General features: G+C 41.1%; 1 protein-coding gene across 3 annotated transcripts in view; it reads left to right on the top strand.

The window, feature by feature from the left end:
- Positions 1 to 19,080, top strand: part of RARS2 (arginyl-tRNA synthetase 2, mitochondrial) — a 77,764-nt gene that overhangs the window by 44,529 nt on the left and 14,155 nt on the right. For 2 of the 3 annotated variants that reach the window (XR_012883176.1, XM_075862132.1), the window contains exons 16-18: positions 3,227 to 3,336; positions 3,572 to 3,667; positions 11,633 to 11,707. Coding sequence is in view for 2 of the 3 variants with exons in the window: in XM_075862132.1 (XP_075718247.1) it covers positions 3,227 to 3,336; positions 3,572 to 3,667; positions 11,633 to 11,707 (281 nt within the window). In the remaining variant the exon portion in view is untranslated. The remainder of the gene's footprint in view (positions 1 to 3,226; positions 3,337 to 3,571; positions 3,668 to 11,632; positions 11,708 to 19,080) is intronic. The other variant, XM_075862133.1, reaches the window with a different exon arrangement.

The following is a 19,080-nucleotide window of genomic DNA, read 5'->3' as shown; positions in this document are numbered from 1 at the left end:
CGAGAAAACAATTTCAGAATCGCTTGGATAGGTAAAAGCATTCCAGAGTTATTACCACATAAAGTGAAATATGTCGGATTTGAAAAATGAGGCTCAGGAAAGTCAAAAGTGGCCAAAGTGGGAAGGGGTTAACAACATGGAATAAGGGCCTGTTCACATCACCGTTCGCTTTCCGTTCCGGGCTTCCGTCGGAGGTTTCCGTCGGATGAACCCCGCAGCGGAAAGTGAAACCACAGCTTCCGTTTCAGTCATCATCGCTAATGGTTTCCGTTCGTCACCATTCCGGCAGGTTTCCGGTTTTCAGACTGAATCAATAGCGGAGTCGACTGACGGAACCTCAGATGGAACTCCGGAACGGAAAGCGAATGGTGATTTGAACAGGCCCTACCAGACCTTGTCCGTCTCCACAGTGAGATCTAAGGAATAATAGGGTTAGGATATATTCACAAGACAGTGAAAAAAAAAATGTCTATTAAAAACTGATCAACTGTTCGTTTTTCATGGTCGTTTTGCATCAGTGTGTCTCTAAATTTTCATCCATTTCCAGTCCGTCTGAAAATGGATGTCAAACAGCCATTAAAAACGGACAATCAGTTTTTCATGGCCGTTACAAAAACTGATGAATTTCATTGGTCAGGCTTTTTTTGTCCCAACCCCCTGAAAACACCAAAAGGAAGGTCACATGTTCACCTAGACACTATTTACAGCCTCCTGTATATGATGCCACCCACCTCCCTGTATATGATGCCACACACCTCCCTGTATATGATGCCACACACCTCCCTGTATATGATGCCACACACCTCCCTGTATATGATGCCACACACCTCCCTGTATATGATGCCACACACCTCCCTGTATATGATGCCACACACCTCCCTGTATATGATGCCACACACCTCCCTGTATATGATGCCACACACCTCCCTGTATATGATGCCACACACCTCCCTGTATATGATGCCACACACCTCCCTGTATATGATGCCACACACCTCCCTGTATATGATGCCACACACCTCCCTGTATATGATGCCACACAGCCCCGATGTATGATTCCACACAGCCCCGATGTATATGATGCCACACAGCCCCGATGCATATGATGCCACACAGCCCCGATGCATATGATTCCACACAGCCCCGATGCATATGATGCCACACAGCCCCGATGTATATGATTCCACACAGCCCCGATGTATATGATGCCACACAGCCCCGATGTATATGATGCCACACAGCCCCGATGCATATGATGCCACACAGCCCCGATGCATATGATTCCACACAGCCCCGATGCATATGATGCCACACAGCCCCGATGCATATGATGCCACACAGCCCCGATGTATATGATGCCACACAGCCCCGATGTATATGATGCCACACAGCCCCGATGTATATGATGCCACACAGCCCCGATGTATATGATTCCACACAGCCCCGATGTATATGATGCCACACAGCCCCGATGTATATGATGCCACACAGCCACGATGTATATAATTCCAGTAAAGAAGGGAGGAAACCTCCAGCTCACCAGTTTGATGCGTCTCCAGACTCCGCTCGGATCCCCGCTACGGCTTGCGGTGTGCAAATAGAAGAACTGATCCAGCGCTGAGTCGTACTTTGGATTTAAAAAGGAAGCAGTATTCCCACCTTTATTGGGGTATTGAAATAAAATTGAAGGGAGACGCAGTCCCAAGACGTGTGCGGATAGTAGGCGGTTTGCCCTGGCCTACGCGTTTCAAGCACGAGCTGTGCTCTTACTCATGGCAAATAGAATTGAGTAATGAGTAAGAGCACAGCTCGTGCTTAAAACGCGTAGGCCAGGGCAAACCGCCTACTATCCGCACACGTCTTGGGACTGCGTCTCCCTTCAATTTTATTTCAATACCCCAATAAAGGTGGGAATACTGCTTCCTTTTTAAATCCAAAGTACGACTCAGCGCTGGATCATTTCTTCTTTTCTTGTATATAATTCCACACAGCCCCGATGCAGATGATGCCACACAGCCCCGATGTATATGATGCCACACAGCCCCGATGTATATGATGCCACACAGCCCCGATGTATATGATTCCACACAGCCCCGATGTATATGATTCCACACAGCCGACATGAATGCCCTACATACTCACTGATGCAGAGCTGTCTTCTAATCTGGTCACTAGTCTCACGGGATCTGTGAAGGCAGCGCGATTACATCATCGCGTCACCTTCGCAGAACCCGTGAGACTAGTGACCAGACCAGAAGAAGTCGGCGCTGCGTTGGTGAGTATGTGTCGGCGCGCCGCCGATAGCCAGCAAGGGAACTAGTAGTTCCCTTGCAAATCCCCATGACACAGATCCGTTTTTAACGGTTGTTCCATGTATTGACAGCCGTTAAAAACAGATCCATAGACTTCTATGGGGGCCATCAGGCCGTTAAAACAGCCAAAAATAGGACACATCCTATTTTTTGATTGGCATTATTCACGGGGCGTTAAAAAAACGGCCGTGTGAATACACCCATAGAACATCATTGTTCTTAAAACGGCCGTGTGAATACACCCATAGAACATCATTGTTCTGAAAACGGCCGTGTGAATACACCCATAGAACATCATTGTTCTGAAAACGGCCGTGTGACGGCCGTTAAAAGAATGGCTGTCACTCGGCCGTTTATCATTGTCGTGTGAATAAGGCCTACTGTGATGTTGTTTGTAGCCTGGAGGTTTGTTATAATTGATGGGTTGGTGTTGAAGAGGAAGAAATCTGAATGCGATTCTGATATCTTTGTCTTAGGTTATTGACATTTTTTCCCTACTTTTTCATACATTTTCAATATTTTAACCATTTGCTTATTAAAACCTCACTCCTATCTAATGTAAGGTCTGAGCTGTATCCCTGAAATAAAAAGATGTTCCCATGTAGTTTGCTAATTTTAATGTGTCTACGAAGGTCTGCACTGTGGTGTCCTTACACCACGGTTCAGGTACGTCTAGCTTGTTTTGGCTGCTGTTGCAAAGAACAGTAAACAATCCAGTATATCCGGCTAGTGTTACATGTATTGTATATATGGTTAAATATTCCTGAGACTTTTTAATTAGACTCTTCCCATTAAACAAGCATGCCCCAGCCATACACCTACATACCTGTGGCTTATTAATATGCATTACCTGTCATCCAATAAAACCGGAATGCTGTGTATGGTAAATCGTATCCTATTTGTTTTTATTTTAGGATTTTAAAGGCCAGCTTCAGGCAGATTACCGTTTCAGTTGGAATGACGCACTGCAAAGCTGTGGAGACACTGGTGTCTTTTTACAGTATACACATGCACGATTGCAAAGGTGAATTAGAAGTATTTACATTAGTTATAGATCTAGTTTTAAAAAAAAAAAATCTAGTTGTTATTTAATTATTATAAAATATGTCTTTAAACATTATTCCACAGTTATTTTTTTTACTAAAAAAACCGAAGCAAATTGAGTTCCGTAATCCACTGTAATTCTTCTTAAAATATACACAACTTTGATGCAAAATATTCTTGCTTGAACCCTCCCTAATAACCCCTGTTGTTAACAGCTTACTTACTCTTTGGAGTTCCAGAGAAGAAGAAGACTTCAATGCATCCTGTCTGCAGGAACCTTCTGCCATCGCCACATTGCAGCACCTTCTGAGGTAATTGTCCTTCATGCCGCAATTACTCACCATATCAAGAAGTATTTCCTTATTTATAAGGGTTGACAGAGAAGTGAATGGACGTAAAGAGAACAGTTAGTGTTTGTCAAAGAAACAGATAAGGAAAATACAAACTATTTCAATTTTATAAACATTTTCTGATGTCTTGCGCTTTTCTTAACTAATTTCTAGAATGTTTTTATCACCCATCTATTCTCCGTTGCCATTTGAGCACTTGCGTCTAAGGCAGGTAAATTAGCATCTTCCCAGTAACAAATAAAAAATTTAAAAAAAGAACTTTTAAGAGACTATTTAGCACTCATTCAGGGTAGAAAACGTTAAATCTAAATTTAATCGAAAATTATTCAAATCCATTAGTGTATTGGGCAATGCCAACATAAATTTACATACATATTGTAACCTTACTAAAACACTACCAAACTTCCCCTGGCCAGGGTAAGCAAAGTCTATAATCTAAGCAGGAATTCTACTCAACAGGTTATTATCACTCAAACGGTTGTAATGGACATAAAAAAATATATCATCTGAATAGTAGTCCTCGTAGTTGCCTTTTGAGCAGTTGCAGCAAACAATAAAGTATTACCAAATGTGAGAGGAGGGCAATATACTGTCCTTAATAAATCATTGTATGAGCACATACCACAGTGAAATTGGTGCAGCTTATGTCAGGCCTTATATTGTTCAGTTATAAACCCAACAGTGGTGTATCTGTAAGGGTAAACGCCCCGAAAAACAGCTGAAAATACGGGGGGGCTGAACGCCTCCAAACATCTGCCCATTGATTTCAATGGGAAAAATGGCTTTTCGTTCCCACGGGGCGTTTTCTTACGCGGCCATTTGTAAAAATGGTGCGTAAAAAAACAAGTGCATGTCACTTCTTGAGCCGTTTTTGGAGCCATAAGAAACGCATCAAAAAACGCTCGATGCTTAAAAAAACTGCTGAAAATCAGAGGCGGTTTTCCCTTGAAAACAGCTCCGTATTTTACAGCTGTTTTTTGTTTGCCGTGTGCACATACCCTAAGATGCAGTTGCTTCTAAACAACCTGGTACCACAAGGCAAGGCGGAAATATAACCTATTGTTTAGGCATATAGTAACACTAATTTGAACCTGCAGTACAGCCAGCACTTGTTCCAAGAGAGTAATCAAATACTTTGCGTCCACAGACACTTTTTGCACATGCTTTGCCTCCACTGAAATTTTTTTTTCACCGCAAAGTTATAAACAGTTCTTATCTTTAGATGTCTGGAGGTTTCCCATTTTGAGGCCTCGTTTGGATAGCCTGTCCGGGCTTTCACCCCAAGAAGTGCAACAAGTCACTATTATCTTCTCTTTGATGTGCTCATGGACCATTCCGCATGTGGTCCGATGAATGGTCAGGGTCTGTAACACTCAAAGTTGTATAGGGTCGCACTTAGTTGACCTGTGACGGGATGACATCCGTGATTGTTCATTGGCTAACGCATTTCATCCCGGTCGGGACTTCCTCAGAGCTATCATCAACTAGTGTAATCATTGACTATCCTTCCAGTACTGAGTAGGGCCATCTCCACCAATCCGGGCATTGCTTAACGATTTTTCGAATTCATGTTTTGGAAATGAAAGGCAATATACAGCTTTAATAATAATAATCATTATCAGTAATAAACCCCACATATTTGGAATTTATTTTATTCATGGTCTATACAGGATATTAAACTTACGGTAATTGGTTGACCGTTGTCCCCCCAAAAGAAATAAGAAAAATAAATTGAAAACAAAAAATACAAAAAGGAAGGGAAAGGGGAAAAACACGATCTATAAAGTAATAAAAGGGGGGGGGGGCTCAAATGAAAAGAAAAAAGGGTGATGGACAAAGAGGTGGAGAGGTGGTTATGAGTGCATCATAATTGGGTCATAAGAACTTTCAAAAGGCGTCAAGGAGTCGGTTGGTGATGTTGGTATACAGCCATCCCAACCGGGTCCCCTCTGACCAAGGCCAGAGGCACCCATGAGGGCATCTGTTTTACAACCAAAAAATTAAGGGATAAGGGTATACTAAATAGTCAATATTCTGTTCTTTTTTTAGAGGAACATGTTAAACTTAATCTAGTTATTCACCACCTTAGAGAATAGTGTACTCCTGTCATAGATCCACATAGTTTTCCTCCCCTTCTATCCTCATGGAGCTGGTTCATGCCCATAAATGAAAGTACGAACAGTCGTTGTCCATGATGGATTTTAAAATGGACAGCTAGTGGATTTTTAATTTCCCCTTTTCTTATATCCAATATGTGTTCACCTATTCTGTAGTTCCCATATTGTTTTTCCAATAGATTACTTGCCACGTGAGCACACAATTAAACAACCATACTTGATTGGCAATTTATAAACATTTTTACCTTTTTATAGTTTTTATGTTTATTAACCCATTAAGGACGCAGCCTAGTTTGGGCCTTAAGGCTTAGGGCCCATTTTTCAAATCTGACATATTTCACTTTATGTGGTAATAACTACGGAATGCTTAAACCTATCCACGTGATTCTGAGATTGTCTTCTCGTGACACATTGGGCTTTATGTTAGTGGTAAAGTTTGGTCAATTTTTAGAAAATGTGAAAAAAATAGCGTTTTTCTGAATTTAAATGCATCTGCTTGTAACACAGCGGGCTATACCACCCAAAACATTTCCCATATGTTTCCTTTATGTTGGCATCATTTCTTGCACATTCTTTTATTTTTCTAGGACATTACAAGGCTTAGAACATAAGCAGCAATTTCTCATGTTTTGAATAAAATTTCAAAAGCCTCTTTTTTTTAGGTACCAGTTCAGTTCTGAAGTGGCTTTGAGGGGCCCATATATTTGAAACCCTATCAAACACCCTATTTTAGAAACTAGACCCCTCAACATATTCAAAACAGCATTTAGAAAGTTTATTAACCCCTTTAGGGGTTTCACAGGAATTTAAAGCAAAGTAGAGGGGAAATTTACAAATTTCATTTTTTTTTGTCAGAAAATCCTTTTGTATTAATTAATTTTTCTGTAAAACAGAAGGTTTTACTAGAGAAACGTAGCTCAATACTTATTGCCCAGATTCTGCAGTTTTGAGAAATATCCCACATGTGGCCCTAGTGTGCTATTGGACTGAAGCACCGGCCTCCGAAGCAAAGGAGCACGTAGTGGATTTTGAGGCCTCTTTTTTTATTATGACAAAAAACACAGATTTGACCCTGGGTAGTCAGCGGGTGCAATATATAGTCAGAAAAGGAATGCCTGCAGGCAAACAAAACCCAATTTCCTGACCACCCAATAAATAATGAGGATAAAGTTAGAATTTACAACCTTTATTAAGCTACGTGTAGCAAGAACAAACTATACATAAATTTTAAAACTTTCACTGCCACAGACCGAAGTCAATTTAACAGCCCCATGTACCCCTGAGGACGCTACTAGTTAGCGAAACATGTCGGGGGGGCTCTGTTAATTTTTAATTCCTGCCTCAGCTGGATCTTCGTCTGCATGTTAATAGTGGCACTGATGCCCCTGCACTAACTGTCTGCCGACACTCGGCACACACTGCAAACTTTAGATACTTTGCTAGGTTTCTACAGCTGTTAAATTGACTTCGGTCTGTGGCAGTGAAAGTTTTAAAATTTATGTATAGTTTGTTCTTGCTACACGTAGCTTAATAAAGGTTGTAAATTCTAACTTTATCCTCATTATTTATTGGGTGGTCAGGAAATTGGGTTTTGTTTGCCTGCAGGCATTCCTTTTCTGACTCTTTTTTTATTAGGCTCCATGTCCGGTTTGAAGACGTATTGTGGTGCCAAAACAGTGGAAACCCCCAAACTACACCGCTCAATGAACTTATCGAGGGGTATAGTGAGCATTTAGATCCCACTGATTTTTTTTGCTGCATTTTGTGGAATTAGGCTGTGCAATTGAAAATCAAATTTTTCAGATAAAAGGTACGAATTTTTAATTTTGATAAGGAGTAAAGGAGAAAAAGCACCCTAACATTTGTAAAGCAATTTCTCCCGATTACAGCAATACCCGATATGTGGTCATAAACTGCTGGTTGGACAAACGGCAGATCTCAGAAAGGCAGGAGCGTGATTTGGCATGTAGATTTTGCTGGATTGGTTTCTGGACATGATGTCGCATTTGCAGCGCTTCTGAGGTACCAGTACAGGGGAAACCCCTTAAAAGTGACCCTATTTTGAAAACTAGACCCCTTGAGGAAATTCATTGTAGATTTCATTGGGTGCATGTGACTTTTTGATCCGTTTTTATTCTTTTTTTTAAGCGGAGTGGTGACTAAAAAACAGCAATTCTACTATTGTTTTTTTTATTCTATTTTTATTTTTTTTTACAGCGTTCACCGTGCGCTATAAATAACATATTCACTTTCTTTTGCGGGTCGATACAATTACAGCGATACCAGATGTTTATAGTTTTTTTTTTTATGTCTTTACACAATAAAATACTTTTTATAAAAAATAATTTACTTTTTGTGTTGCGTTATTCGAAGAGCCATAACTTTTTTATTTTTCCATCAAGAAAGTGGTGTGAGGACTTATTTTTTGCGTAACGAACTGTAGTTTCGATCAGAAACATTTTTTAGGTACAGGCGACTTGTTGATTTCTTTTCATTCTGTTTTTTGGAAGGTTGAATTGACCAAAAAATTGTGATTCTGGTACGGTTTATTATTATTTTCTTCTATGGCGTTCACCACGTAGGATAGATAACGAAATACTTTTTTACTTCAGGCCGTTACGGACGCGGCGATACCAATTATGTATAGTTTATTTGTTTATTTATATTAATAATAAAGGACTGATAAAAGTAAAAATCCCCCTTTTTCCCTTAACACTTTTTGTTTTTGTTTTACTTTGTCCCACTAGGGAACTTGAAGGCAGGAGACCCTGATCGCTATTCTAATACACTGCACTACATGCGTAGTGCACTGTATTAGAGTAGACAGCAAGCATAGTGGGTCCTGACTTTGTCAAGACCCACTTGGCTTCCGTAGATGGCCTAGCCAGACGCCATTTAGGCCTCCGGTTGCCATAGCAACCACCGCCGGCCGGTATCATGTTGCGGGCTGTCGATGGTGGTTTAACCCCTAAGAAGCTGCAATCGATATTGAATGCAGCTTCTAAGGGGTTAATCAGCGGGGACACCGCGATCGGTCCCCGCTGTAGGAGCTGCAGCAACTGCTGTACGAGAAAGCAGTTGTCACAGCTCCTGTAGGTGTCGGGAGGACGGCCAAATTGGCCGTTCCTCCCGTGACGTACTATTCCGTTATGGAGCGCGAGCTATGTGGTTCCCATGACGCAATAGTACGTCCAGGAGCGCGAACGGATATGTAGATTTGTCAGATTTCAATACGTATCTACAGAATGTTCAGGATCCGCATTTGTACATTCCTTTTGGACGACTTTTCAGCCACAACTCATTCTCCTTCGTTCATCTTTTAAATTCTGATTTGACCAATAAATCTTTCAATGTCGGTGCCATTTTTGGGGCCATTCTAGGGATTGTACCCGCATTTGATTGTAATCATTCAGTACCAGGGGACACCAATTTTGAACTATCAAATGACGTCAGAGCTCTCCGTATGAGCCATATGGGAGATGCAGCGAACCATATTGTCCTGCAGTCTTGTTTTTTGCCCATCCGCTGTCTCATTTCTGTCACGCCTCAGGGCTCTATTGCACCAAAGTTTTTTTAACTTTATTTATTTATTTTTTATTAGCCCCTAGCACTAAACCATTTGGACAATTCGGCTGCTTCTGTTTTAAATTGGTAAAAGTTGGTACAATTCCTGCAAATTCCCCTTATTTGTAGTGGGGGATGATGACTGGCTGTGGCCAGAAGTGTTTCCTGCAGTGGGTTTTTTAAATGTGGAATTAATTTATCCCCCTCTCTGAATATTTAAATCAAGAAAGCGAATTGTTTGACTATATGTGTAGGCCAACAGAATATTCAAGCTATTTTCATTCAGGTCCTTCATAAAGGACACCAAGTCCTGACCGATCCTGTTCAGCAAACAAGCACATTATCCATGGACCTTTACTTCGTGAAGAGATGGTTCATGTACACAATAAACTGCTTCCACCACCCAATGTGCTGGCAGGCATACGAAGGGGCATAAGATGACCCCATCACTGTCCGATTCACCTAGCGGTAGTATCTCCTATCAAAGGTAATGCAATTGTAATTCAAAATAAATTCCAACATTTCAATAATTAATTTATTCTAATGTCCCCCGTCTATCTAAAGCTTCCGCTCTAAACCCTTTCTAAAGGGGAATTGGTGTTTATAAAGATTCCACACCTAATACCACTAATAAAAAGTCTGAATCTATCCTTTAGATTATTAATTTTTCTTAGAAGGTTTCCTTTATCCAGGACAAATGATGGTAGACATTTTACAAAGGGTCTACATACTCCCGCCACCGCCTGAAATAATTGGCCATCCTGGAAGTTGCTGCTTTTTTTAATGTATCTTGGTTAGTATGTATATTGTAGGGGTTTGCGATTCCTTGACCTCCCATGTATTTATCCCTCATCGAAAGCAAATGCAAGTTTTCGATTGAGTAAATGTGTACCTTCTCAGTAAGACCGATCCACAAGAATACACAACTGAGTTTTTCACCTCTATGGTGACCGTGTTCTAAACTGTTATTTCAAACTAGACCAGAATGATTGATGCGATTTATTTGCCGATGTAATCCATTTGAAATCTGAGGTTTATTTTTTGTTCTCTGTTGCATTAGGTTGCCATAGAGCTCCATTGTTTAGTGCTAGATGGTCATTGCTTTGTGTTCTTTGCAGGAATGCTTGGAGGAAATGAAAATCTCATAGTCAACTACACACCTCACCTTTAGTAAAACTTAGCACTTTGGTAAAATATTTTACAGAAGCAAATATGTTCACTTGAGCGGAAAATAAACAGCCATATGCTTGTGATGCAAGGCTGATACTGAGTTTTCTCTTGGGAAGATTTTTGAAGGATATGGGTGACTAGTGCAGGTTTTTCCACTGCATTTTCCAGTTGCACTGTAGTGAATGGCACTATTCAAAATCTCATATATTCGTTGTATAGATCATTAAAAAAATGACAATGTTTGTCATTTACATGCTGTCAAAAACAATTCAGTGAAGTTATGATGTTTACTTACATAGTATGGCGCTACCTGTTGTTCAAAGTGTATAGAATTGTGAATGTCCCCCTAATGAGCTGAGTTCTGGTGGACATGCATGCTCAATCACTCTCCCCACAGCCATAGTGTTGCATAGTGATCCTCTGTTTACTGCAGAGCAGCCAATAGAAATGGCTTTCTTCCCTTCTTGTCAGGGAAGTAGCAGAGCCGCTACAGTAGCATGGCAGTATAACTGAGGTGCTTGTTAGGACTGTGAAGTTCTGTAAACTGACACCAGATATGAACCCTGCACATGCCTACTCATGTATTTGTTTTATTTCATTATATTTTCATTGGCTTCTAAGAGAGTGCATACTGTGGATGTCATGCAGTATATACCTTTACTACTCTGGATCCCTTTCTAAAGGGAAAGTAAAAAGGAACTGAATTGTTAGCTGCCAGAGGTGGAAGGTGACTGATTCTTCTCAGAACCCACCCAACAGCACATATTAGCAGCAGCACTAAAGGGGTCACAGGGTAGCAAAGAAAAAAAGATAAGCTGTATTTTATATGCTAGAAACACTTAAAATTACTTCAGAGCAGCTATTTACAGCATTTCTGGACTTTTGGTATACAAATGGTTTATGGGATAACCCCTTTAAGAAATGTACAGCACCAAAGGGACTTTATAGTGAATATTTCTAGTCAGGTTTTTATAAGCTAAAATTAAACCGCATAGCAGAATAGTAGTTATATGTATAGACCTGTCATGGATTATTGCATATTGTCAACTTCAATTATTTTCTTTTATTTATACAGATATGATGAAGTAATATACAAAACATTGAAGGAGCTTCAACCAAGATATTTGGTTGCTTACCTCATGGGCCTTGGGTAAGTGCAGATTGAATAAAAAAAAAAACACAATTGTTTTGAATGTAGTATTTTTACATTACACGTTTTTCACCAAAAACAATGTCCTTTCTCTAGTTCTAGTTACTAGGTTAAAACCGTAACCTGGTTGCTACAGAAAACACGTCTGCTTTTTCCCTTGTAAAGATTTGTTCACTTGCCTATCTGGATGCTGATGATCAGTCCTAGGAGTCCTCTCAATTATGTCACCAAGCTAAGGAGTCCTCTCTATGCATCAGCATGCAGGGCACGGCCCATTTGTAGGCTTACAGCGGGGGAATGCAAGAGAGTAGAAAGATACAAAATTATAGTTTCGGAATCACCGTCTTTTAAGCGATTTACCGATTATTGTCGTTTAGGGGGTTTTCCGAGGGTTTTAAGATCATAAAACTTGTGTGCAGTCTTTTTCCCTAACTTTATTTCCTCATCCTAAGTCTCCTGTACATACGACTTTCATGTTACTTCTTGGGGGAATATGACTGCTAGATTACTGTAACCCATTAACGACATGGTCTATTTTGTACTTCAGGACGCAGCAACATTCCCTTAAATCTGACTGGTCACTTTGTGGTAATAAATTTGGAATGTTTTTACTTGTCCAAGTGATTCTAAGTTTTTCTCGTGGCATTTTACTTTAATTTGGTGATTAAGTCTTGATCGATATATTTACTCTTTTTATTTATAAAAACAAATTCTGTAATTTAACTACTTCCTGACCAGAAGCTTTACCTTCCTTTCTGACCAGGCCAATTTTCCAGTTTTAGCCATGTGCCAAAGTAAATTGTTGTTCTATTACTCTTCCAACCGACATGTATTCAGTCTTGATTTTTCTCAGAACATCTTGGGCTTCCATATTGTGTAAAAAAAAAATAGATGTTTTTCATTTTTTTTAAATATATGTAAGAAAAAATGTGAATCCACTTGAAAACATATTTGGCAACTTCTGCTGACTTCAGCGATACCAAATATGTGTGCATTGCTTACACGCTAGGCGCAAGGCAGAGCTTACAATGAATGGTGCGCAAACTGGCTTTTTCCAAAGCTGGTTTGCTGACACCATATGACCATTACAGATGTTGTGAAGAGCCAAAACACTGTTAAAGGGGTTGTCCAGTCTCAAAAAAATTGATGGGCTATCCTCAGGATAGGCCATCAATATCTGATTGGTTGGGGTCCAAATCCCGGCATCCTCGATCAGCTGTTTTGAAGGGGGCCACAAGTGTCGCTCGCCTTTCATGTCCTTTACTGCTCACACTGTGACTCGCTAACACTCTTGTAGTGGCAAGTGTGTCGGTGATTCACAGTAAGGAATTCAATAGAAAAAGAACCCAACAACTTGTTAAGCAATTTCTCCCAAGTATAGCGCCCAAATGTGGTCGTAAACTGCTGTTTGGGTATTTTGACCCCACAGGTTTCTTTTTTTTCTTAGAATTTATTAGAATTGGGCCTTGAAAATTCAGATTTGAAAATATAGTTATAGCCCAATATTTGTAAAGCAATTTGTCACTAGTACAGCACAACCCATATATGGTCATAAACAGCAGCCGCTCAGAAGGGAATTTTGGAGGGCACGTCGCAATTGCAGAGTCTGTGGTAGGGATGTCACGATACCAGAATTTGGATTTCGATACCGATACTTTGTGTAGTATTGCGAAACTCGATACCAAAACGATACTTTTGACAATAATAATAATAAAAGTTCTTCCGTTTTCTGATGTGAGGCGCGTGGTGTGATGAGTTTTGAACGTCCATGTGCCTCACATTAATAGTAATTAACCCCAGCATGTTCCTCAGTCATAATGGACAACATTGGGTTAATGTGTGAGGTACATGATAGGGTTAATTACTATTAATGTGAGGCACGTGGAGGTTCAAAATTCATAATACCTTGTGCCTCACATTAATAAGTGAAAGAAAGCAGTTTTTTATTTTATAACAGCATAAACATGAATGACGCTATAAATGTGTTATTACGGTCGCGACGATACCGAATATGTGTATATTTGATGTATATTTGTGTGTGTGTGTGTGTGTGTGTGTGTGTGTTTTTATTTAACATTACTTTTTATTTTTAAACTTTAATGTACTGGCATATATCTATATACTGATGGGTATGTCCTAACAACTGCCTGTGTACTAAGTATGCCCTAACAGGAAATATGGTCAGACAGCTCTGGGGTCCTTCAATAGACCCTTGGCTGACTGCCCATATATGGTATGGTCCTCAATCGCGTCACAGGAATTCCCTGTGACGCGAATCAAAGGGCATCTCCCCTTCTGATTTTCCCCTGAATGCTGCGGTCCGCTTTGATCGCAGCATTCAGGAGAATAGCGGCGGAGATGAGAGGTTTCTCTCATCTCCGCCGTTAGAGCGGGGCTGCGGCTGTGTAATACAGTCATTGCCCCGCTCCTGACAATAAGTGCATGCGTGGTCAGCCTGAGGTGATGCGGCCGGCGCAGTACTAATGAGTGGCGGCGCCGGCCCTGAAGACACAACATGGAGGTGTTTTGCGCCCGCCATGTTCTGTCTTCAGTGCCGCCGCTCATTAGTGCAGTGCTGGTCGCATCAAATCATGCTGACCACGCGCGCACTTCTCAGGAGCGGGGCAATGGCTGTATTACACAGCCGCAGCCCCGCTCTTATACATTCATGTATTACTATACTGAGCTGGGTGGCGACACTTCTTCGTATCGAAATACATTATATAACGGTATCAAAACATTTGAGGGTGCACGGCATCGAAACATTATCAAAGTTTCGATGCATCCCTAGTCTGAGGTACCAGTAAAAGTGGAAACCCCTGAAAAATGACCCCATTTCGGAAAATAAGGCATTCATCTACAAGTGTAGTGAGCATTTTGACCCTACAGGAGATTTCCAGAATTGAATGTGCTGTGAATAGTGCAGAGTGAAAATTGCAATGCTTCCCGCAATTTTCCGTATCCATACGACAAATGGTGGACACCAGCTCAGAAGCTGAGTCGGTGCCACCATCCCCGGGTGTAATGGCGGGTACCGAAGTTAGCGCCGATCCCCGGCATTAACCCTTTAACCCCTTCCCGCTCCTGGACGTACTATTAGGTCATGGCAGCTGTATCGTTCGCGCTCCATGACCTAATAGTACGTCTCTGGAGTAACGGCCGTTTCGGCCGTCCTCCTGACACATACAGGAGCTGTGACAGCTGCTGTCTCGTACAGCAGCTGTCACAGCTCCTACAGCGGGGACCGATCGCTGTGTCCCCGCTGATTAACCCCTTAAAAGCCGCGTTCTATAGAGATCGCGGCTTTTTAGGGATTAAGCTGCCATCGCCGGCCTGCTACGCGATAGCGGCCGGCGATGGTGACTATGGCAACCGGGCACCAAACAATGGCGTCCGGCTATGCCATAGACGGAAGCCTAGTGGGTCCTGACAACGTCAGGACCCACTATGCTTGCTGTCAGTGAGTAGCTGACAGCTCTAATACACTGCACTACGCATGTAGTGCAGTGTATTAGAATTGCGATCAGGGCCTCCTGCCCTCAAGTCCCCTAGTGGGACAAAGTAATAAAGTTTAAAAAAAGTTAAAAAAAGATGTGTAAAAATAAGAAAATAAATGTTTTTAAAGTATTAAAAGTAAAAATCCCCCTTTTTCCTTATCAGTCGTTTATTATTAATAAAAATATATAAACAAACAAATAAACTATACATAATTTGTATCGCCGCGTCCGTAACGGCCTGAACTACAAAATTATTTCGTTATTTATCCCGCACGGTGAACGCCGTAAAAGAAAATAATAATAAACCGTACCACAATCACAATTGTTTGGTCACTTCACCTCCCAAAAAATGGAATAAAAAGAGATCAAAAAGTTGCATGTACCGAAAAATGGTATTGATCGAAACTACAGTTTGTTACGCAAAAAATAAGTCCTCGCATGGCTTTATTGATTTGAAAAATAAAAAAGTTATGGCACTTAGAATAAAGTAACACAAAAAGTGAATGATTGTTTACAAAACGTATTTTATTGTGCAAACGCCATAAGACATAAAAAAAACTAGAAACATCTGGTATCGCCGTAATCGTATCGCCCCGCAGAATAAAGTGAATATCTCATTTATAGCGCACGGTGAACGCTGTAAAAAAAAAAACAATAAAAAAACAATAGTAGAATTGCTGTTTTTTAGTCACCACGCCACCTAAAAATTGAATAAAAACTGATCAAAAAGTCGCATGCACCCCAAGAAAACTACAATGAATTCCTCAAGGGGTCTAGTTTCCAAATTGGGGTCACTTTTGGGGAGTTCCCAATGTTTTGGCACCACAAGACCTCTTCAAACCGGACATGGTGCCTAATAAAAAGGAGATCTCATAATCCGCTGGGTGCTCCTTTGCTTCGGAGGCCGGTGCTTCAGTCCATTATCACACTAGGGCCACATGTGGGATATTTCTCAAAACTGCAGAATCTGGGCAATAAGTATTGAGTTGCGTTTCTCTGATAAATCCTTTTGTGTTATAAAAAAAATGGTATAAAGAAGATTTTCTGACCAAAAAAAAAATGTACATTTCACCTCTACTTTGCTCTAAATTTCTGTGAAACACCTAAAGGGTTCATAAACTTTCTAAATGCTGTTGTGGATACTTTGAGGGGTCTAGTTTCTAAAATGGGGTATTTGATAGGGGTTTCTAATATATGGGCCCCTCAAATCAACTTCAGAACTGAACTGTAACCTAAAAAAATAAATAAATGAGGCAAAACTTCGCTTCTTACATTATACTGATAATGAGCCGTGCCCACCCCGAGATGACCCCAGTTTTCACCGTTTGTATAAACGGAGACCCCTATTAGACCGTTCCAGTGCCCGGTTTTCCCAAGCATACACCCCAGAGAAGTGTATTTCTATTGATGAGTCCCTGGTACATTTTAAAGGGAGGGTTCAATTCCGCGAGTACCTGCCGGGTAAGAGGGCAAGGTATGGCGTGAAGATGTATAAGCTGCGAGAGTGCATCAGGGTATACCTACAGGTTTAGGATATATGAAGGAAAGACCACCCCCAAACCAGACTGCATCCTGGACTACAATAGGTACATGGGAGGGGTGGACTTGTAAGATCAAATCCTGAAGCCCTACAGCGTCATGCGGTGTGGTATAAGAAGCTGACCATGCACATCATACAGATGGCTTTGTACAATGCGTACGTGCTACGTCGATGTGCAGGCCAGACGGGAACTTTCCTGGAATTTCAAGAGGTGATTATCAAGAACCTAATCTTTAGGGACCAAGAAGGGGGGGCACCCAGTACTTCTGGAAGCGGGGCCACACGCATCGTACCAGGGAGGCAACACTTTCCAGGAGAAGTTCCCCAAACTGGCAAGAAGGGAAAAAGTCAAAAGAGGTGCAAAGTCTGCTATAAGAGGGCGATAAGGGATGACACAATATATCAATGTGACACGTGTCCCGAATAACCAGAGCTCTGTATGAAAGAGTGTTTTAAAATTGATCATACATCCCTTGGTTTATTATTTACCCCAATTTTACTTACCCTGATGCACTTCGCACAGCTTATCCCCCCTCGTCTTTCCCCTCTGAACCCTGCTGTGTGCCCAGGCAGCTTATAACAGCCACATGTAGGGTATTGCCATACCCGGGAGAACCCACATTACAGTTTATGGGGTGTAGGTCTCCGGTCAAAATGCTCACTACACCTCTAGATGAATGCCTTAAGGGTGTAGTTTTTAAAACGGGGTCACTTCTTGCGGGTTTCAACTGTACTGGTACCTCAGGTGCTTCTGCATACATGACTTTGCACTAGAAAATCCCCAGTAGGCCAAATGGTGGTCCTTTCCTTCTGAGCCCTCCCATGGGCCCAAACGGCAGTTTATCACCACAAATGGGGTATTGCCGCACTTAGGACAAATTGGGCAACAAAATGGAGTATTTTATTTCTTGTGAAAATAAGAATTTTTGAGCTAAAATTACATATTATTGGAAAAAATATATATTTTTTTAAATTCCCAGCCCAATTCAAATAAGTTCTGTGAAGAAACTATGGGGTCTAAATGGTCACATTACCCATAAATTAATTCCTTGAGGGGTGTAGTTTCCAAAATGGGGTCACTTCTGGTGGGTTTTCATTGCTTTGATACCTCTGGGGCTTTGCAAATGCGACATGGCACCCAAAAACCAAACCAGCAAAATCTGTACTCCAAAGAACACACAGCGCTCCTTCCCTTCTGAGGCCTCCCATGGGCCCAAACGGCAGGTTATTGCCACAAACGGGGTATTGCTGCACTCAGGAGAAATTGGGCAACAAAATTGAGTATTTTGTTCCCTGTGAAAATAAGAAATTTTGATCACAAGTGACATCTTATTGGAAAAAATGTCATTTTTTTAATGTCACAGACCAATTGAAATAGGTGCTGTGAAAAAATTGTGTGGTCAAAATGCTAACAACCATAAATGAATTCCTTGAGGGGTTTAGTTTCCAAAATGGGGTCACTTTTGGTGGGTTTCCATTGCTTTGATACCTCTGAGGCTCTGCAAATGCGACATGGCACCCGAAAACCAATCCAGCAAAATCTGGACTCCAACAAACATATAGCGCTCCTTTCCTTCTGAGCCCTCCCATGGGCCCAAACGGCAGTTTATCACCACAAATGGGGTATTTCCACACTAAGGACAAATTGGGCAACAAAATGGGGAATTTTGTTCCCTGTGAAAATAAGAAATTTTGATCACAAGTGACATCTTATTGGAAAAAATGTCATTTTTTTAATGTCACAGACCAATTGAAATAGGTGCTGTGAAAAAATTGTGTGGTCAAAATGCTAACAACCATAAATGAATTCCTTGAGGGGTTTAGTTTCCAAAATGGGGTCACTTTTGGTGGGTTTCCATTGCTTTGATACCTCTGAGGCTCTGCAAATGCGACATGGCACCCGAAAACCAATCCAGCAAAATCTGGACTCCAACAAACATATAGCGCTCCTTTCCTTCTGAGCCCTCCCATGGGCCCAAACGGCAGTTTATCACCACAAATGGGGTATTTCCACACTAAGGACAAATTGGGCAACAAAATGGGGTATTTTGTTCCCTGTGAAAATAAGAAATTTTGATCACAAATGACATTTTATTGGAAAAAATGACATTTTTTTCATTTCACAGCCCAATTCAAATACGTGCTGTGAAAAAACTGTGCGGTCAAAATGGTAACAACAACCATAAATCAATTCCTTGAGGGGTGTAGTTTCCAAAATGGGGTCACTATTGGGGGATTCCTACTGTTTTGGCACCTCAACACCTCTTCAAACCTGGCATGCTGCCTAAAATATATTCTAATAAAAAAGAGGACTCAAAATGCACTAGGTGCTTCTT

The sequence above is a fragment of the Rhinoderma darwinii genome, chromosome 4 (assembly GCF_050947455.1).
Source record: "Rhinoderma darwinii isolate aRhiDar2 chromosome 4, aRhiDar2.hap1, whole genome shotgun sequence".
Taxonomy (NCBI): domain Eukaryota; kingdom Metazoa; phylum Chordata; class Amphibia; order Anura; family Rhinodermatidae; genus Rhinoderma; species Rhinoderma darwinii.
This window is presented reverse-complemented; position numbering and strand designations above follow the sequence as displayed.